Below are 22,187 nucleotides of genomic sequence, written 5' to 3'. Positions count from 1 at the left end.
GTACAAGGAAGCACCAGATAAATATGCACCTCACAAATCTCATTTGATTTGTATGAGGGCTGTGATACTGCCCAGGTGCCCAAACTGAAGCGGGTGGTTTTCTTAAGGGACCACACCCAGAGCCTTTGACCTAAAGGTCTGATCCACAAGGCAGTGGAGCAAAGTCAGTAGATGCATTCCCATGGTATCCGGTGACCAACGATTGGTTCATACGCCATTTGTTCCCTCAGGACACCGGAGCCCATGTGCACCATTGGTTTGAAATGAGGGTTTTCCAACTTCCCTAGGTGAACTTTCCGTGTCCACCAACCCGGTTAAAGCACCGGACATTCGCTTTTCGTCCTCTCAATTTCGTAAACAACAGTAATGCCACGAGAAGGAAGTGAGTAGGACTTCCCTGTCGGAGGCTATATACGCGTGACCATGTGAGAGCATTTCGACGGGGAGAGCGGACTCTCCCAACTCTCGGCCGTACCAGGGATTAGTTAGAATGAGTAAATTATATTCATAGAAGTAAGAAAGTTTATGATTACTCATTTTGTAACTTGTTTTGATTACAAAATGATATCAGCTAGAGAACTATTGAAACTTAGTGAGACAACTAATTAGTGTATGTATATATTTTATACACAATCTAGGCTAGAACATTTAAATCCTTAAATGAGAACGACATTTTTAAACTACTTAGTCAAGATCTAAAGGTTAAAATCCACTTGGTGTTGTTGCATTGTGTCTTCCCATTGTTTGTAGGACTGTAATTGATCAGTCTCTTGTTGGCATATGTGAACATCAACTCTGGGATGCAGGTACATCCAGCTGACAAGTCTCAAATAGCACGAAGTGCGCATCCTGGATTCTACTGCTAGCCACTATCCATCTTTCTAAAGGTTTATGTTTCCAACTTTATACGTGTGTAAACATTAAGTAAATGATCAACTTTAATGTGAATGGTAAGTTGAATGAAGAGAAAAATGACTCGTTGATAATGACATCAAGTCAGTATTTCTAATTAACAAATAATACCATAAATTATGTAGATATTTTTGTTAGGTAGAGAAATAACTTACATATATAAACAAAAGGCAGGTGTAAAAACTTAACATCCACTTGTCAAACGAGGAAACACTGAGGCTGTTTTCATTTTCTTGACTTTTAATGCAGTATATGTATTAGTTGTAATTACAATAATATGCCGCTTACTACCTTTCTAGGTATCTCCAATTACATAAATTTTCCTAGAGAAGTCCATCATATATTCGATGAGTATTAACGGCCTTTTTCGTACAGTGAATATTCTTTGAAAAACAGAAACACAAACTCGCCCTCATCACGTGAAAAATGAAGTGATAACTATCAATGACTTTTAGTGTATAGGTCTTTCTATTTGCAAGTGACTTACGTTACACATCACAGATAGTAATCTTATTGTAACGATAAATAAAATGCTAAAAAGACCTTTTACAACAAGCATTACCACTTTAAACAATCCTCAACTTCTTAAGCTTTTCAATCATAAAATAATATTTCTGTTGGGAATAGAACTAAATAGATGAACTCTACTTTTTATATTTCATGGGACAACGGCTTGTTCGTTACAGTACTTGGATTTCAATTAGTCGGTAGTAGATACGAACTTCGTGCCACCTACTTTGGGTAGTACTATATTGTCGGTGTCCCTCACGTAAAGCGTTACTGAGGACAAAGTACATAAACTTTTTCTTGGTTAATGAGTTCCATGACGCTAATATAGTTTTCGAAGCACTTATAGTGAGTATTACAAATACGGCTCACCAGTTTGTAGTGAGTATTCCAAATACGGCTCACCAGTTTGTAGTGGATGTCGAGTCGAAGACGGACTATGATCACCACTACAATTCGTTTACGCGCCCAGAAACGACTTGGTTCCTTTGATAGCTCGTAAATCAGAAGGCTTTATTAATCCAGATCAAGTATATTTATTGGCGATCTCGTGGTATAGAAATGATACCGAGACGTGCCAAAGAGTACAGGCAAAATGAGCAGTGAGTGAGCAAGTTCGAACCAAACAAGGCGGAGAGCGAAACAAGAAGTGAAACTGATACAGTTAAACAAATATATTAAAACAATCTCTGGTACAATTGGTTACAATAATAATAATTGTTTCTGTTATTCCAATCGTGTTCTTATCGAGACTGGCCGGTCACTACACACTCTTGCCGTTATTAATGTGATTCATTACATACGTGAGTTTATTTCTTAACTTGTTCTGAAGTGCTTAAACTTTTAGTGGATCTATTTGAACACTTTACCCTTCAATTACAAGTAACATCCATTATTTTTTCGTAAACAACAGTTATCAGATACCACAGGATGTTCGCAGCTTTGTTTCCGTGTTCCATATTTGTGATGATATTCCTTTAACAAACCTGATGATACTCACAATTGATTGATCACTGGGTGGTGAAGCTTAGTGACACGGGATCGAATCCGCCAGGGAGCATCAGTTCCCTCAAAGATTACAGGTACACCTTGCTGACGAGTGCCAAGTAGCACGGAACCCGGGTCCAGGGTTTCCTGTTGACCACCTCCAACCACCACCTTACCTCAATAAACCTGATGATACTCTCAAGTTATTTTGATTTGGAACTCTAAAGAAGTGCTTATTACAGATCTTTTGTTGTTGTAAAATACAAAACTTCTCCCTTGTAATGACCACATTAACTGTTGGCTTGATTACTGTAAGTTGTCACATTATGGCAACTAACCTACAATCAATTTCTATCATGGTCAATATTGGTTAAACCTTTTATTAACTTAACAGACATCGTCATTGGGATAGTAACTATTTGCATATTTCTTTGTAATGTTATGACCAATGGAGCACATGACACTCTAACCGAAATGTTGATCGCTTAAATATTATTCGATGACTCATCCTCCACCCCATATATGTATGCACGCAGATCCCATTGCCAGCTTTTGTTTTGCTGTGCCATTATTCAATTTGACTATAAATTGCTTGTGCTCGCTCGCTGATACTTGCTCATGTGCTTATAGCTTTTCTGGCCTGTGTTATTTGTCAATAAAACTGTAGTTGCCGCTCCTCTCTGCCTTCTGACTTTATGCACCGTTAAGATTTGTATTCTAACGATTATCGAAGCACGGTACTACAACTTTCCAAATGCGGTTGACTTATTACATAGTCACTGTCTTTCAACCTGATTAGTATATATATTCTTACTGCCATCTCATAATCTGTTGATTTCCATTAGAAATCATTGTACCATCGTTGGCGACTTTCCATGGAATTGGCTAAAGGAATTTATTCCTTCCAACAACCATTGCTGAGGAGGAAACGAGCTACAAAAAGATATGTTTAATTGGATTTGTATTACAATGACTGCCCTAAGAAGACGACTGCTAAATATTTCTTTACTGCTTCAACCTAACATCTTAGAGGGGTATGGTTGGGTTATTGAACGCAAGCCGGCTTACTTCTCACTGCACAGATTATCGAGCAACTGTTAGTGCCTTTATTTGAAACGTTGCTTGTTGCCGAAATTTACCGGGTAGCGCTAGAGTTTTACCTAGTTTCCCTTAACAAACTCCCAAGAACTATAACTGCAGAATAAAAATAATTTGACAATTAACTTGAATCCGTTGTATCTCTTCATGTTTTAGGAAAATCTGACGGCAACAGAGATGCCTTTATAACCAAATTGTGAGATAAGCACTTGATGTTAGATACAGTTGTTGTTTTATCTTACTAACTAGTTATAACTGTCAGATTTCGCGATTTTTACAGTGGGATTTTTGTTTATGGATATTTAATCACATAATTGTGTTTGTGACACATAGAAAAATGTGAGCGGGTATCTGTCAGTAAAAGTGGCAATAATGAAGACTATCTTTTGGATGAAGCCAATGCCTCTTCTACCTATAGGTAAGATGACATAAATTTCTTTGTTAATGCCTCAAAAAGACTGCGTTGTAACAGAGATATCCTACATCCTGAATTCAGAGAGGAATCTGTTCTTGCAAACGGTGAGAGGATAGAAGGAAATATAATTGACTATTATACTCTGGGCACAAAAACACTGATGACGGTCAAGAAAGTAAATGTCAATGCACATAACTGCTTATTTTTAAATGGTCTATAACTACTGGAACTTACTAAGTTTGAAAATGAACCACACTTAGAAACGTCCAACTATTTAGAGTTAATAAACACAGCTGTTCATTTTAGCTGTTCCATAGTATTTAACCTAAATCTTTATTCAACTGCATTGAAATCACATACATTAGGTTGTTCGACTTTAACACTTGGAACTTTATAAATCCGAAAATGTACAGGTTTCTCAAATAACAAAATCCCGAATCCAACATTAGTGCAGTAAATAAAACATATACCTAATATGTCTCTGTTCACTGAACCTTTGACTCTAGAATCAACTCTTAGTAGTATCAGTACTGTGCTAAACGTTATGACTGCATATTTACTGTTCAACTGTACCCTCGGAAACTATGTATTTTATAAATAAGTAAATGATTTTCCATGTGTACCACTGTGCCAACTTTTATTACTGCACCAGGAGTTTAGCATCTGAAGTACTAGATTAAAATTTCCAACATCTATCGGTCATTTCTTGATATTGCTTACATGTATTCGCACAGTACGACTGATTTATGGGGACAGACATACTCACAAAACACAGTTTAAATATATCAGTATAACTAGGACTCAAAATAATCCACTCTAGGAAGAAATGAATATTGCTACGTAAACACAAGATAATACCGTATAATAGAAATTACAGAACTATGTAAGTATAATTGGATTGTAAGCAATAACATCACAACTTGATATTTTAAACACTAATAATTTTTCTATAGAAGAAGCCACCAAGTTTTATCCCGAATACGATTGTAATCAAGCATGGTTTCCACTGGACCTGGAGTACAGAAAAAAGGAAGGACAATGGTTCTCAAAACTTTATAATTAAGTCCGGAATATCCGGATTATAATACACGAATAAATAGCATACAGAATTGAAACTATACGAGAACTTATCCATTGTAGCGGATATGATTCACATTTAAAATACCATGTTGATTTACTCAAGGCCAATAAAAAAAACCTTATGGTCTTCAAAACAATGACAAGTCAGGTTTTATTTGGTGTTTCTAAACCTAAATCCTTAGTAAACTTCTAATAATTTTCGCCGTAGCAGGAGAATCCTTGTACAACTTATCAACTGCTTACGTTTGTAACGGAACTACATCGTCTAATTATGACGAAAAACAGCAAAATTATCTCGAAATTCCTGTAAGATGGCGTAAATCTAATGGGAATAGGCTACGTAAGCCCAGCAAAATATAAGTAAAATTCCGGTCGACTGATTTTAGTTAGCAAATACATATCATCTTATTTTGCACAAGTTATTTGCATTTATTGCCCATTTTTCACAAAACAAAAACTGAAATTACTTCAACTCTGTCACGGCCTATTCGCAAATATACTAAAGTATGTCAAAAAAATAACGAAATCTTTGTTTCGGTCTCACTATTTTAATAAAATCTCTTTTAAATACAGTTCATTTACGCTAAGTCATACAAAATCTATCACCTTTTGGCAGTACCAGCAGTCCTTAAAACGAAAGTAACTACGTGAAGTAGTATGACACTTAGCTGGGTAATTCAAGAACAAACGTTCAAGTAACATTATGCTAGTAACTAAAATTTACTGCTTTTACATTTCAGTTGTATAGATAGGCCAATAAATATCTCATAAATACACCAGTTCTGATAACTGAAACAATAGTCCAACAGTAAATACAACTATCATATTTGTGTAAGTGAATGCCAACATTTAACAGTACAATTATATAAATAATGAAAACAGTTACCGATAGACGCGACAGCAGGGCATTTATCAAAAAAGTACTTCATGCATATTTCCTTAATATGTTCAGCATTGAGCGCCTAAACAACAAACATACAGAAAGCATTATATTTAACAAAAATTTGGAAAAACCATCCTATTTATTGTCTAACTTATTTTGTAAAAATAATCATTACTGAAGTTCAAAAGGGTAACTTATACATTTACCAACTACATACAGTTCAGTTACAGAAAACTTACCAGCGTTTGATCTCTGAGGCAACCTTTGATCTTATTTAACCCTACGCTTTATACCTACTGTTTAAAGATTTATAACACCAACCAACTAGCAGAGCAATAGACTTATGGGTGTATAAGTTCTAAAACTTATTTTAATATCTATCTTACCGATACTACTACAACCATCAGGACGCTTATGACCAAAAGATAATATTTCTGAAACCTGTTATAACAAGTCGAGCATCAAAAATATTGTGAACTCACTATTATGATCAGAAACTAAGCAATATGAAGTGCAACATTGGTGAACCTGTATTTTTCCTTTTTGTTTACTTAAAAAGAACGACACATATATGTGCTATTGTAATTGATGGAGGATAATTAGAGGCATTACAATCAGTTATAATTTTACAATGATTGAGTTGATAAATGGTTCTTGACACATTGATTTAAGTCCACATCTTTCTTCAGAAAATGACAAATAATGCAGACGAAGTAAAACTAGCAGACTGCAAACGGAATGCGAGGTAAAATCAACTACTTTTAAATTCGTCAGTTTTGTATAAGATCCTCAAATGAGTTTATCCTACGAAACCTGCTCATTCTGTGTATAAATAAAAAACTGAAAATGGTTTGAAAAAAGTCATTACATTGTTGTCAGATGATCAATCGGTAAGATCATGAACAGAATGAAGTTTTAACAGAAAGAAATAAGTCAACAAACTTTTAGTTATTAACATAAATAAGCCAGATAAAAGTTAGGCTGACAACCCAGGAAGCAAGCGATTTTGATACGATGCTTTTAAGGAAATTCCAACTATTTTAAGTCTAACTTACGTCAATTCTGGCTAGCAATTCAGTTATAGGTATACGACGACCATACACCAACATGTGCCGACCAATCTCTTCACATATAGGCGTGGTACCATCTAACTGCAAAAGGAGATGTGTTTTCAATTGGTTCTTTGCTCTGTCGATTTCATGCTGAGTAACGTGAGTACACATACGGACAAATTCTTTAAGGAATTCTCCAACAGATTCACCCAAACCCATTTTTTCTGCGGTTAAGTAAACTCCCCTAAAAAGTAGTAAGATATATAGTGGTATAGAGTATATAGAGTAGTGAGATATATAACCACAGGCTAACTTAAACAAATGAAAACGACAGTATTACGTGCGCGAAGAGAAAGTACGATGAATAGTGAAAAACATATGTACTGTAAGTAAAAGTATGCTTGTAATATCCTAATGAGTAGAAAATTTAGATTCTCTAAAGAATTAGCTCATACTGAGTCACGAAACTTCAAAAAATCCAAGTTTTTTACTCATTGGGATAGTACAAACATATTATTTTTATCTGTAACAATATACCCAATGCACAATCTGTTTGAAATTATCAATTCAAACCTTCGCAATGATACCAAAATATGTATTGATTGTTTCAACAAATTGAACACATATACCTTGATAAAAAGGCATTTAGAAACATAACTCACATTAAGGATCATTTATTTCATAAGCCATATCGTGTAAATGAAGACATTTAGCGATAACGCAATCATAACCCTCAAGATAAGTTGGCGAAAACCAGGAGAGTTTTCTATTCATCTCGAAGTGGACTACGACCCACCAGAGCAGATAGGAATACTCAAATGATCGCCACACTTGACTACATCTTCGGCACCAAACTAGACTAATTAAGGAGTAAGTCTATCTTTAACTCCATTCAGACTAATTCATTAGCCTTTTGGTTTTTACCCCAATTGTAGCATTAGGAGCGTAGTTAAAATGTGACGAAGTAAATGGTGATATTTGCATTTGGTTGTTGGACACAATCATATACAGTGACCTAGAAGCTGAGGGTACTATGACTAACCTACAACACTCAAAGAAAATTCATATCAAATGCAAACCCTGACAAAGTGGTTTCTGAAAAATTTGAAATATTAAGAAATGCAATGCAAAGAAGCTCGAGACTAACCCCACTAGTTAGTCATAGGGGGCCGAGTGCCTGATCACATTAACCAATTTACACACTGTGATATTACTGTTATTAACTTAAAATTTAACCCAATTTGTTTATATCAGATATGTTTCGCATATCGTCCTTCATTTCACCAAAAATTACTTTCACATCTCTGCTTTTATTATTCAGTTTTTGTGTTGATAAGAAATGCTACAACATAAGTATAAGTACGTTTGTAACTGACCACACTTTGTTCGTTTCTAACCTAAAATTTTTTACAACATTGATTGAAGCAAGTTTTGTGACAGATCAATAGCTTCCAGTTGAGATTGAAAACAGCGTACAGTAAGAGACGAATACATTCTTTATTCGTACAAAGCTTAATTAGTAAGTTAGAGCAGGAATTTTGACTAAGGATAGCTAGGATAACTGTGTAGAGTTACTGTAATGTTTGTGCCTATTCTACACAGTTGGAAGCTGATTCTAAAATCCGGTTATGTGCTTACTACACAGCACAATATTTCGGTCAGTTAATTTAGATCTTGTTATCCTTAGTGAATTCCCACTCTTCATGTGGCCACGAAATTTCGCAACAATGGGCAATATATTTCTTGTCAAAATATTGCTAACATTTGACAATGCGTATTTCAACTAAATAAATAACGTTATGGGTTCAATTTAATTCAACTTAATGGATCCAAAACATTACTAACCACAAAGAAGTATCATGGTAGCAAGTAAAGAAATGTTGGAAACTGTGTACCGAATTTTCCATAAAAAACTTGGAGGCCAGTTTACTGGCAACATTAAATCCTCCTCCATAACTTCTATCCCAAGCACCATGCAAACTGCTGGCAACCATTAGTGCTAATGTGTCTGAACTTTGCCAACCAGGACCCTCGAACGCTATCGCAGCATGAGCTACTGGCATAGCATCATCTCTGTCACGAATTTCAGAGCCTGTAAAACGACAGCGTTGTAGGCTCGGTACCCCTTCACCTTCCTGATAGGATGCCTGGAAATCGCCAAAATGTTTCTCCGCGAGGTCGCATAGATGCTTATGGTCGATTCCTAAAACATTAGCTTGAAATAACTCTTCAAATACCTCCTGCAGCACTGAGCACCATTCGTGGTGCTTTATAGTTGTGTTTGATAAAATTCTTCATATCACTGGCTTTCAAAGATTTGACATTTTCTACAGGTCCAAGAATTGTCCTTCCAAGAGGAGTCCCTTGATAGGCAGTTGCATGCAGGTAATCAAAGACGACTTCCTGGTAATTGCTCTCAATTTCCTACACAATTATCAAACAAGATTAGACAGACCTCCATTTCCCGTAAAATGACCCCTCTTTCACGTTCAACCTGACTACTCTCAAACTTGCTGTTTTTTAATATATCTGATAGTAATTCAACCGCTATGCAGTACATATTAAAATAATATGAACTATACCCCAAGGTAGATCCTCAACAAAACACTTCGCATAATACACCGTCATCTCACGAGATGTGTACGCATTTAGATGAGCACCTTTGTCTTCCACTTCAAGTTCTAAAGACTGCTGACTTCTCTTTTCAGTCCCCTTGAAAGCCATGTGCTCAAGGAAATGAGCAACACCATTATTATGTTCTGTCTCATATCGACTACCGACATCCACCCAAACACCAACCTAAAATCGAGTGAAACTACTGTAGAGCTACAAACCGTGCATGTAGGAGTATTCCAGTTTTCAGAAGCTATCCGAAAACCATTACCTTCCAAAGTAGTCACTTTCGTCTCTGGCATATGAACCGTTTCAAATAAAGGAACATATTTGGTGGCCGAACCAATCTTCCTATGACGTATCTAGAGATATGTGTTACGCATTGTTGAAAGTGAAAATATACTGAGGAAGCAAATGGAGCTAGTCTGCGGGAAGCAAATCGAAGTGCCATACCCAGCACGTAACGAATCAATTTGTAATGTTACACATTGAAGTCACTGAAATATTCAATATATTCGTAAAGAGCTGATTTAGTCCAGCTGACTTTTTCTCTGCCTTGTCCAGATAATGCAGAGAAGCACCAAATTTTCAACAGTTTCTCATAAGCCTGATCAAAAAACTTGCGCGCTATTTAAAAAGGACAGTGGTATTTTTCCTCGTTGGGTAAATTCTATTGTTTTGATCGTTATTAACGTATCAAGACTACTGTTTATACTTTGATTGAATTTCTTTCAGTTAAAGTATTCGACTAGAGTATCCTTTTTGGTATCCTAAATAGTTTTATCGTCGGTACTCCAGAGTACCTTTGTCTTTCTATTGTGTCTGTTAGTACTTTAGTCCTAACTATTTATAGTTTTTTCTACTTTTAGTCAAAACTCACTTTCTCATCCTAAAATGACTGGAATGTGAAACAAAAGCATTTGCCACCGCCCAGGATGTCGATATCCCGTTGACAGCGGCATGCGGTGCGATGAGTGCAAAGGTTGGTACCACGAAGTTTGCACAAATCTAACGCCTGCAGCTTTTAAGCGGTTCAGTAAGAATGGATGCATATGGCTATGTCAACAGTGCTGTTTGGATGCAAATAGCCTGTTAACCGAGGCCATCTCAATAGTAAATGCCGCGAAAAAGTGTCTCGGCAAGCGCGGTCGGGATACATCGGTCAGAACTCAATCTGTCGACACGCAGATTGACACAAGGCAGGCCCAAGTGAGTCCAAAAAATGCTGACCCACACTGTCCAAAGGAGGAGGCACATCCTCCAAAGAGGTCTGTCACAACCAGAAACTCGAGAAAAAAAGTCTCTCCTGTCTCTCGTATCAAAAATGGTACCCAGAAGGGAACTTCCGGAACCCAAAATCGCAAGGCTCGGTCGGTTTGCAGCGCGAAAGATGACCCAATCTCCCAAGTCGTCATGAACCTTCCGGAATCCCACAGTACGCCCGACGCGACTGTGGTTACTACTCCAAAGAACGTCGACGATTGGGTACGGGTCGTAAGGAAAAAACGGCAAAATGACATAAAAGGGAATCCTACCCCCACCAAAAGGATCGACAAGCCGAAGTCCGATCACAGCGACAGATCAGTCATTTTCCATAGAGTCAAGGGGAGTGACAGCTCAGAACCGAAAGCTCGTTTTGAGCATGACATTGTGTTGATAAAACAACTACTCAACCAAGTCTAGACTACTCAAAGTCGTTTTCAAATCCCCGAACGAACGCGACTTAATCTTAGAAAATGGACATAAATTAAAGGGTTCAGGAGTTTTTCTCCGTAAGGACTTACCGTTGGCGGACCGTGTTAAAAGACGGGAAGCCGAAAAGGAACTACAGCTCAGATTAGACGCTGGCGAAAAAGACCTGAAAGTTGTAAATTTTCGGATTGTGAGGCTTCGACGGAGGATGATGCCGAAGCCACTCTGGGTGAAGCACGAGGCCACTTAAATAGGCTTCGGATCTGTTATACCGATGCCCGGAGCTTACTAAATAAGCTACCGGAACTAGGTGTACAGATTGACTCAACTAGGCCAGACATAACCGCAGTCACAGAAACATGGCTGACGCCGTCTATAGATAGTAGGGAACTTGATTTCGAGGGTTTTACATTAGTAAGGGCCGATAAAATACAAACGCGTAAAGGAGGGGGAGTAGCTCTATTCATTAGGAATGCCATTCCATTCACCATTATCGACAGTGTATCCCATGAGAGTGGGACGTATGAATTAGTTAGCTGCCGCCTGAAATGCAGGGGACAAGAGTTGCTACTTAGTTTGATCTATCGCAGTCCAAGCTGTGAGGCAAACGAGGTCCTGCTAAACAGTCTCAACACTTTATCACGAAGTGATCGATGTCTAATCCTAGGGGACTTCAATGCACCCATGGTGGACTGGGGAAATCTGCGGACTGAATCGTCAGCAAATTCCTTCGAACAGGAACTAGTTGATGCGGTAATCACATGTGCCCTAGTGCAACACGTGAAGGAAGCAACGAGGTACGACCCGGGTTCTGCATCATCCTTACTAGATCTTATATTGACTCATTATGAGGATGATGTTGCAAACCTGGATTACATGCCGCCCCTAGGCAAAAGTGATCATGCAGTTTTAAGCTTTGACTTCCATATAACTGTCGATCACGAGTACGCTTCAGCTCAATCCAGACCTAACGTCTGGAAAGCAAACATACCAGACACCATGAAATCAGCATCATCAGTAGATTGGAAAATAGACCCAGAGTCATCAATCGAAACGGCTCGGGACATATTCCGGAATTTATACTTAGAAGTTACCGCCCCCCACATCCCTTGGACTACACCTAAGAGAACGAGAAACTCCCCACCGTGGTTCAGTAGGGAGGTTCGCATCCTTCTCCGTAAAAGAAGGAAAATGTGGGACAGATTTAGGTTACTGGGGACTGACGAGTGACGAGGCAAAATCTCAGTATCAAAAGGCTCGAAATACCTGTGCCTCGACCAGAAAGCTGTACGAAGAGAAAATCGTTAGGGAATCCATAGAATGCCCTAAACGCTTGTATTCGTATATAAACCAAAGGACAAAAAGAAGAAGTAATGTTCCTTCACTATGGGGAGACAGTACTGCCTCATCACTAGTGGAGGACGACTTTGGCAGAGCTCAAGTATTCTCTAAATACTTTAGCAATGTATACACCATAGAAACACCCTTCTCACCAGTCCATGAAAATCCCCCCACATAAGCACTGGACAGCGTGACCATTAAAGAACTCGATGTCTTTGGTCTGCTAGTTAAGCTTGACATAGGTAAATCCACTGGACCCGATGAACTGCATCCTAGGTTACTAAAGGAATTAGCTAACTTTGTTGCGAACCCTTTAAGTGTATGTTTTAATCTATCCGTAACCCAGGGTCGTCTACCAAAAGACTGGAAGAACGCCATAGTAAGTCCAGTCTTCAAAACAGGTACAAAACATAAGCCTGAGAATTACCGACCAATTAGCCTAACTAGTGTGGTTGTTAAAATCTTAGAAAAGATTATTCGGAAGGAGCTGTTAAAGTATCTCGATGAAAACCGGATCCCCTCCGAAAAGCAGCATGGTTTTAGAACAGGTTACTCTTGTCTCACAAACTTATTAGTCGCTCGTGAAAGCTGGTGCGCTCTTAAGGACCAAAAATTACCTATAGACGTAGCTTACATCGATTTCAGCAAAGCCTTCGACAAAGTTCCGCATAACCGGCTGTTATATAAGCTAAGGAATGTCGGGATTGGAGGCAATCTATTGATGTGGATAAAAGACTTCCTAGTTGGGCGTCAACAAAGAGTGAGGGTGAACTCCAAGTTGTCTAGCTGGGAAACTGCGCCTAGTGGAGTCCCCCAAGGTACAGTTTTGGGGCCAGTATTATTCCTCCTGTACGTAAATGACCTCCCTCGCCTACTATCGTCATCGGTCTTACTCTATGCTGACGATGTCAAGATACGGAGAGCGATACAAAGCAAGGGCGATAGCTTAGAACTTCAAAATGACCTGGAGAGATTATCTGAATGGTCCCAAACCTGGTAATTGCCGATAAATACTTCCAAGTGTATTGTGATGCATATTGGCCACCAGGGTACAGATACATACACGATGAATAACACTGAGTTACCTATTGTTCAGGCACACAATGACTTAGGCGTCATCGTTAGTCAAGACTTAAAGACTACTGCACACTGCGGTGCAATAGCCGCCAAAGGTTTTAGGACTTTATGGTCCATACGCAGGGCTTTTAGGCATCTTGACGCTAAAACGTTTCTGACTTTGTATACAGTGTTCGTACGCCCTAAACTTGAGTACTGCATACAAGCAGCTAGCCCCTGCCTAAAAAAAGACAGTGAACTCTTGGAAAGGGTTCAGAGAACAGCAACTAGGCTGATTCCCGGAATAGCGAAGCTCCCGTATGGTACTAGACTGACCAAGCTAAACCTATTCCCGCTGTCATATAGAAGAATCAGAGGCGACTTGATTACAGTTTTCAAATTGCTTAATGACAAATTTGCACCTGATATGCCCTCATTTTTCTTGTCTTCCAAAACAGAAAATCTACGAGGACACTCCAAAAAAGTTCACAAGCCCAGAACGAATTACTTGTCAGCTGACTACCGACTTTCCCATCGAATAATCAACGAGTGGAATTCATTACCTCATCACGTGGTTGAGGCTCCATCCGTCGACTCCTTCAAAAGAAAGTTGGATCAGCCGAGAGACCATCATTGCCAGGACTAACACAGGCCATCAAGCCTCCTGTCCTTTCCAAACTGAAACTGAATTAACTACAATAGTCCTAATGATTTCTACAGGTAATTTAGAGTTTAAAATCTCAATGACAGAAGTAACAAATTGTTGATAAAATGGTTCAAATGGTTGAAGACCGAATAGAAGAAGCTTTCGCTTAACGGGCTTCCGTGTCTAGTAGCAGTGGATCGCCAATACTTCCAGGCAAGAACCTAAGTATATTAACGATAATAGAGGGAAAAAGAATTTGGTAAATCATAATATGTTATCCTTAGTCCTTAAGAATAGGTCAAGTTTCCTCTTAAAGGACTCCGGGGAAGTTGCTCGGACTAGCTCAGTCGGCAGCGAATTCCAGCATTTGACAACTCTTACGGAGTAGTTGTGTCTACAGTCTGTTCTGCTATGTCGGGTCTCCAGTTTCTGGGTGTTACCCCTTAGGTTAGTGTTATGACTAAGCTTAAGAAGATGTTTAAGTGGATGACCAGAAGTGTTAAGGATACTGTGAGTCATAAGAAGGTCACCTGTAAGACGCCTGTACTCTAACGGGTAAAGGTTAAGTGATTGGAGGCGCTCTTCATAAGGTTTGAATTTGAGTCCCCGAACTGATTTCGTGGCTCGACGTCAGATACGTTCAAGAGTATCCTTATCCTTTTGGATAGAGGGAGGAAATACTATGTTTCCGTACTCTAAATGGGGACGAATAAAACTGTTGAGGATTATGTGAAAAGCTCTACCGTCAAACTGGCCAAAAATGTGCTTCAGTGTTACCTGTGCAAGGTTTGCTTGAAGGCCTTTTTGTCACAGTTAGCGTGCGACTTCGGGTCGTAGGGTACCAACACTCCCAAATCTTTTCCGACTTGGGAAACTTCTAGAGAGAAGGTTAGCATTTATTTTACAGTATAGGGATCTGTTTGATGTATAAATCTAATTCCCGTTAAAAGGAACTGGAACCCACTGGCAAAAGTATTGTTTAGAAATATGAGGAGAAATAGCACTTGGAGTAAACCTTCAGGAAATGTTGCGTCTTCTTTGAAAAAGATCTTCGGGAGGTTATACCGTTAAAGATGTCTTGTATATTTAGAGGTTGAAAACTCAGTTGTCTGTAATACTTTTCATGCTGAACATACCAAATCCAGTCAAAGCAGAAGTCATGAATGAAGGAGTTCCGAGATATATTTGGGACATTTTCGTTGTGTCCAGAAGCATGCTACCTAAGCTAAATAATTCTTGTGGGAGATGTGTATCTGGGAGTTGTCAATCGTCATCTGGTGCTGATCCACAACCAAGAGATTTCAGCTACGATCTGCCTAGTAAAATTTATAACGTCAAATTCAGTGTCGAAGACTAACAGAACTATTTATTTATCGCTGCACTGTTATCTCTACCGCCAGCTAATTTCACAACCCATAGAATCTGGTCCACATGTATATTAAATTTGCTTTCACATCCTACACAAAAGAGGCATCCTCCTAGAAATGTTTAACACTGGAAAGAGTTGACCTTATAATGGGGTGAAGATGATTATATAGGATTCGCTAGATTAAAATCATATCCTCTCTTATCACTACAAGCTACACAGGTTATGTGCTTATCGGTTCCAGAAGAACAGCTTTGGGTTGTTGCACCATGTCAACTGCAATAATGATGAGGGTGAGCGATAAAAGATTCCCCATTAAGTTCGTGTGCAACGTGTAAGCTATCTTCACTGTACAACAGTGGTAAAAGAAGTCAGATATGGATTTTGTTCAATCTAGAGCATAGTCCTTGCCGATGCATCCATGTTCAGTCAACTACAGTCAGTCGCGTCCGAAATGCGGACAATTGTTAGCATTGTCTACGTATCGAAGGAAAGCTGGAAAACAGTCGACATGCGTTAGTAATATTACAGAGCAAATGAAATGTCAATAAACCTAGTCAAACCATTCAGCATTCGGTTAACCGAATACCGAATGGCTAAGTGATCTTCGTCAAGTTCAAGGACAGCCAACGCGCACCTGGTAATCACACTCCATGGACTGTCTCAATTGGCGGTGACCACACTGCATTTGTACGTATTCTTACGAATATATTGATATGCTTTTGCTACACAGTAATCAAAATAACCATAGTACAAACATTAGACGGAGGGGAGACCTAAGTTAGGTATTTGTAGAATTATGGTCTACTTCGTTATTGTACTGCTCTAGTAATAGACCTGACCCAAAAATTGTAGATTTGTCATGATGTGGTGTTTTAACAAGTTCGTTTCGCTGAAACATGTAAATGCTATTAGAGCTTGCTAGTGAACCATCGTAGCTGATGATCATAATAAATGACCAACACTAAGTATCGATTGTGCTAGTAAGTAAAGAGTACTAATCGACATTACAATATTATAATAATAATGATGATAATAATATATTTCTGCAATAGCAGGTACACGCCATTTTTACAGGCATGATCTACAATTTACGATATATACTGGTTCACAGTATGCATCCCAAGCAAGGTTGTTTAGTAATTATAATCTATAAAAGTTGATAGCAGTTCATTCCTTCAGATATAATGTGTTTTCATAAGAATAGTTTCCAAAGGGGCATAGCATCCACGTTACATACCAGATCCAATCTCGACAAAAAGTGTAATAGGGTTTCGGTCGTGCTAAGTATTTATGTAATGCAGCTTTTTAAGTTTATAGTTGTTATAAAGTAGGCTTGTGGAGCGCCTGGTTTGAACTATGACCCTGGGAAAGCGCTTTCGTCGAGTTCGTTCCAGATGTCAGAAGCTACATAGCTTCACCCTCAGAGCAAGATTCTGAAGAGAAAAAATAAAAGAGAAACCGAGGAGCAGCAAGGCATTTGGATATGAGCGATAATCAATGCTTAACATTTATTAGTGGAACAGATGGAGGTACGATAAATTATTAGGTTAAATTGATACTAGCTCATGTTGCAAGAGTGAACTGCGATTAGGGGCTCCAGAGGAGAGAATGCAGTAATAAAGAACAATGAGTTGTGATATTTATCAAGGTAGAGTAGGTTCGAATGAAGGAGGGAAGTCAAGATTCGAATGAGGAAGAACAGAGAGTGCATATAGAGAGTAGAGTGTTGAGTAAAATAGCAACCATATCCTTTACAGTCAGTTTTTTTTTTATCATCCGATGCCTGCCACACAGTTTTCATGTAAAAGTCCGAGTTAGCATGTTAAAGGTTGTCTTAGTAGAATAGTTAATCCAGCACAAAAATTAGAAACATGAGTCTTAATGGTGAGTGTAGGAGAACAACCTCAATATCACAGATTGATTGACTTGTTCTCATCCATAAAGAGCCTGATACAAACAAAATGTTCTGCCCCACAAACACGGGTGGATTGAAATCATCGCCCTCACCATCAGTGCATGCTGGTCAGTAACTCCACCCTCTCTCCTTTTGTGATGTTAGGCTCTTTTAAGCTTATTTTTTGGATATATATCATACCTCACACAATGCTCTATGTTTCACATCCTGTTGGAAAACACTATTTCTATAAGTACCATGTTACAAGCTTATCAGACAGTTACAAATTATGGACTGTGGGTAAGGCTTCGATGCAATGCTTTAATTGACTATAGTGTTAAGTATAGTTTGCGAATCAGATATAGGCATTAGGAAGGGTATAGTGTAGGATATTTGTTTACCATAGTAGGCGGAAAAGTGTAGATTTATATTAGTTACAGATAAGGTAAGATAACGAGTGGTGAAATAATATTAATGGCAAGGCAACATAGTGTACAGATGAGTAAAACAACTGATAAATAGACAAGAAGTAACTCATACTAAATTTGCGCTGAGGTTGTTTTGTTCTATGCTATGTTCTATATGATAATACATATGATTAATAACCGGAGGACTAATAGAGTAATGGGTTAACATAAGTGAAAATCGATGGAGAAAATTAAAGCCAAAATGTGGAATAATAAAAGGGCTGCGCTTCTTAAGTCGGGATTGCTGATGTAGAATTATGGTCTACTTCGTTATTAGTACTGCTCTAGTAATAGACCTGACCCTAAAATTGTAGATTTTTCATGATGTGACTACTTAATCCATATGATCTTACGTGGAAGTCATATCATTGTCTACACTAACTCGTTGTATCGTAACAATCATCAATATATGACGGAGAACACATTTAGGCTGGAGGTAGAACAATATATTTAATATGAATATAAGTTACACCAGAATAACCACACCAGAAAAACCGAGTCATGCCATCCGATCAATCGAATTGAGTCCTCACATCTTCTCTATTGTTGATATTTTACGCCTTAAATGTAGACTTACTATTTTAACAGTCGTCCCATGTTCAGCTTTGAGAATTCTATGGTTAGGGCCCAATGTTGTTACACATTAATCAGGAGGCGTGGTTTTGACGCAAGGCGAAAGGTCGCGCTATTGCCGTCCAACTGGAGTTGGGCCCTCCACCATTTGACACGGATTATCTTGGCTAGTGATCAATGGCATTACACAATCCTATTAATAATAATATATTTCTGCAATAGCAGGTACACGCCATTTTTACAGGCATGATCTACAATTTACGATATATACTGGTTCACAGTATGCATCCCAAGCTAGGTTGTTTAGTAATTATAATCTATAAAAGTTGATAGCAGTTTATTCAGTTTCAGTTTGGAAAGGACAGGAGGCTTGATGGCCTGTGTTAGTCCTGGCAATGATGGTCTCTCGGCTGATCCAACTTTCTTTTGAAGGAGTCGACGGATGGAGCCTCAACCACGTGATGAGGTAATGAATTCCACTCGTTGATTATTCGATGGGAAAGTCGGTAGTCAGCTGACAAGTAATTCGTTCTGGGCTTGTGAACTTTTTTGGAGTGTCCTCGTAGATTTTCTGTTTTGGAAGACAAGAAAAATGAGGGCATATCAGGTGCAAATTTGTCATTAAGCAATTTGAAAACTGTAATCAAGTCGCCTCTGATTCTTCTATATGACAGCGGGAATAGGTTTAGCTTGGTCAGTCTAGTACCATACGGGAGCTTCGCTATTCCGGGAATCAGCCTAGTTGCTGTTCTCTGAACCCTTTCCAAGAGTTCACTGTCTTTTTTTAGGCAGGGGCTAGCTGCTTGTATGCAGTACTCAAGTTTAGGGCGTACGAACACTGTATACAAAGTCAGAAACGTTTTAGCGTCAAGATGCCTAAAAGCCCTGCGTATGGACCATAAAGTCCTAAAACCTTTGGCGGCTATTGCACCGCAGTGTGCAGTAGTCTTTAAGTCTTGACTAACGATGACGCCTAAGTCATTGTGTGCCTGAACAATAGGTAACTCAGTGTTATTCATCGTGTATGTATCTGTACCCTGGTGGCCAATATGCATCACAATACACTTGGAAGTATTTATCGGCAATTACCAGGTTTGGGACCATTCAGATAATCTCTCCAGGTCATTTTGAAGTTCTAAGCTATCGCCCTTGCTTTGTATCGCTCTCCGTATCTTGACATCGTCAGCATAGAGTAAGACCGATGACGATAGTAGGCGAGGGAGGTCATTTACGTACAGGAGGAATAATACTGGCCCCAAAACTGTACCTTGGGGGACTCCACTAGGCGCAGTTTCCCAGCTAGACAACTTGGAGTTCACCCTCACTCTTTGTTGACGCCCAACTAGGAAGTCTTTTATCCACATCAATAGATTGCCTCCAATCCCGACATTCCTTAGCTTATATAACAGCCGGTTATGCGGAACTTTGTCGAAAGCTTTGCTGAAATCGATGTAAGCTACGTCTATAGGTAACTTTTGGTCCTTAAGAGCGCACCAGCTTTCACGAGCGACTAATAAGTTTGTGAGACAAGAGTAACCTGTTCTAAAACCATGCTGCTTTTCGGAGGGGATCCGGTTTTCATCGAGATACTTTAACAGCTCCTTCCGAATAATCTTTTCTAAGATTTTAACAACCACACTAGTTAGGCTAATTGGTCGGTAATTCTCAGGCTTATGTTTTGTACCTGTTTTGAAGACTGGACTTACTATGGCGTTCTTCCAGTCTTTTGGTAGACGACCCTGGGTTACGGATAGATTAAAACATACACTTAAAGGGTTCGCAACAAAGTTAGCTAATTCCTTTAGTAACCTAGGATGCAGTTCATCGGGTCCAGTGGATTTACCTATGTCAAGCTTAACTAGCAGACCAAAGACATCGAGTTCTTTAATGGTCACGCTGTCCAGTGCTTATGTGGGGGGATTTTCATGGACTGGTGAGAAGGGTGTTTCTATGGTGTATACATTGCTAAAGTATTTAGAGAATACTTGAGCTCTGCCAAAGTCGTCCTCCACTAGTGATGAGGCAGTACTGTCTCCCCATAGTGAAGGAACATTACTTCTTCTTTTTGTCCTTTGGTTTATATACGAATACAAGCGTTTAGGGCATTCTATGGATTCCCTAACGATTTTCTCTTCGTACAGCTTTCTGGTCGAGGCACAGGTATTTCGAGCCTTTTGATACTGAGATTTTGCCTCGTCAGTCGCCAGTAACCTAAATCTGTCCCACGTTTTCCTTCTTTTACGGAGAAGGATGCGAACCTCCCTACTGAACCACGGTGGGGAGTTTCTCGGCCCCTTAGGTGTAGTCCAAGGGATGTGGGGGGCGGTAACTTTTAAGTATAAATTCCGGAATACGTCCCAAACCGTTTCGATCGATGACTCTGGGTCTATTTTCCAATCTACTGATGATGCTGATTTCATGATGTCTGGTATGTTTGCTTTCCAGACGTTAGGTCTGGATTGAGCTGAGGCGTGCTCGTGGTCGACAGTTACATGGAAGTCAGAGGTTAAAACTGCATGATCACTTTTGCCTAGGGGTGGCATGTAATCCAGGTTTGCAACGTCATCCTCATAATGAGTCAATATAAGATCTAGTAGGGATGATGCAGAACCCGGGTCGTACCTAGTTGCTTCCTTCACGTGTTGCACTAGGGCACATGTGATTACCGCATCAACTAGTTCCTGTTCGAAGGAATTTGCTGACGATTCAGTCCGCAGATTTCCCCAGTCCACCGTGGGTGCATTAAAGTCCCCTAGGATTAGACATCGATCACTTCGTGATAAAGTGTTGAGACTGTTTAGCAGGACCTCGTTTGCCTCACAGCTTGGACTGCGATAGATCAAACTAAGTAGCAACTCTTGTCCCCTGCATTTCAGGCGGCAGCTAACTAATTCATACGTCCCACTCTCATGGGATACACTGTCGATAATGGTGAATGGAATAGCATTCCTAATGAATAGAGCTACTCCCCCTCCTTTACGCGTTTGTATTTTATCGGCCCTTACTAATGTAAAACCCTCGAAATCAAGTTCCCTACTATCTATAGACGGCGTCAGCCATGTTTCTGTGACTGCGGTTATGTCTGGCCTAGTTGAGTCAATCTGTACACCTAGTTCCGGTAGCTTATTTAGTAAGCTCCGGGCATCGGTATAACAGATCCGAAGCCTATTTAAGTGGCCTCGTGCTTCACCCAGAGTGGCTTCGGCATCATCCTCCGTCGAAGCCTCACAATCCGAAAATTTACAACTTTCAGGTCTTTTTCGCCAGCGTCTAATCTGAGCTGTAGTTCCTTTTCGGCTTCCCGTCTTTTAACACGGTCCGCCAACGGTAAGTCCTTACGGAGAAAAACTCCTGAACCCTTTAATTTATGTCCATTTTCTAAGATTAAGTCGCGTTCGTTCGGGGATTTGAAAACGACTTTGAGTAGTCTAGACTTGGTTGAGTAGTTGTTTTATCAACACAATGTCATGCTCAAAACGAGCTTTCGGTTCTGAGCTGTCACTCCCCTTGACTCTATGGAAAATGACTGATCTGTCGCTGTGATCGGACTTCGGCTTGTCGATCCTTTTGGTGGGGGTAGGATTCCCTTTTATGTCATTTTG

At 39.3% G+C, this 22,187-nt stretch overlaps 1 protein-coding gene across 2 annotated transcripts; it reads right to left on the bottom strand.

Moving 5' to 3' along the window:
- Nucleotides 1-4,694: 4,694 nt before the first annotated feature.
- On the bottom strand, nt 4,695-9,998 carry Smp_009650.1 (mitochondrial processing peptidase beta-subunit (M16 family); the record flags this gene model as incomplete). 2 transcript variants are annotated; one of them, XM_018790369.1, is made up of 9 exons in its annotated part: nt 4,695-4,931; nt 5,886-5,961; nt 6,938-7,178; nt 8,780-9,137; nt 9,172-9,358; nt 9,390-9,481; nt 9,517-9,733; nt 9,769-9,909; nt 9,951-9,998. In XM_018790369.1, the coding sequence occupies 9 exons, from the start codon at nt 9,996-9,998 to the stop codon at nt 4,867-4,869; spliced, it is 1,425 nt and encodes a 474-aa protein (XP_018646376.1). In that variant the 3' UTR covers nt 4,695-4,866. The 2 variants fall into 2 exon arrangements, with proteins under 2 accessions (XP_018646376.1, XP_018646375.1); XM_018790370.1 differs by lacking the exons at nt 4,695-4,931; nt 5,886-5,961 and having other exon boundaries at nt 6,702-7,178.
- Nucleotides 9,999-22,187: the final 12,189 nt, after the last annotated feature.

Source organism: Schistosoma mansoni, assembly GCF_000237925.1.
Source record: "Schistosoma mansoni, WGS project CABG00000000 data, supercontig 0125, strain Puerto Rico, whole genome shotgun sequence".
Lineage (NCBI taxonomy): Eukaryota > Metazoa > Platyhelminthes > Trematoda > Strigeidida > Schistosomatidae > Schistosoma > Schistosoma mansoni.
This window is presented reverse-complemented; position numbering and strand designations above follow the sequence as displayed.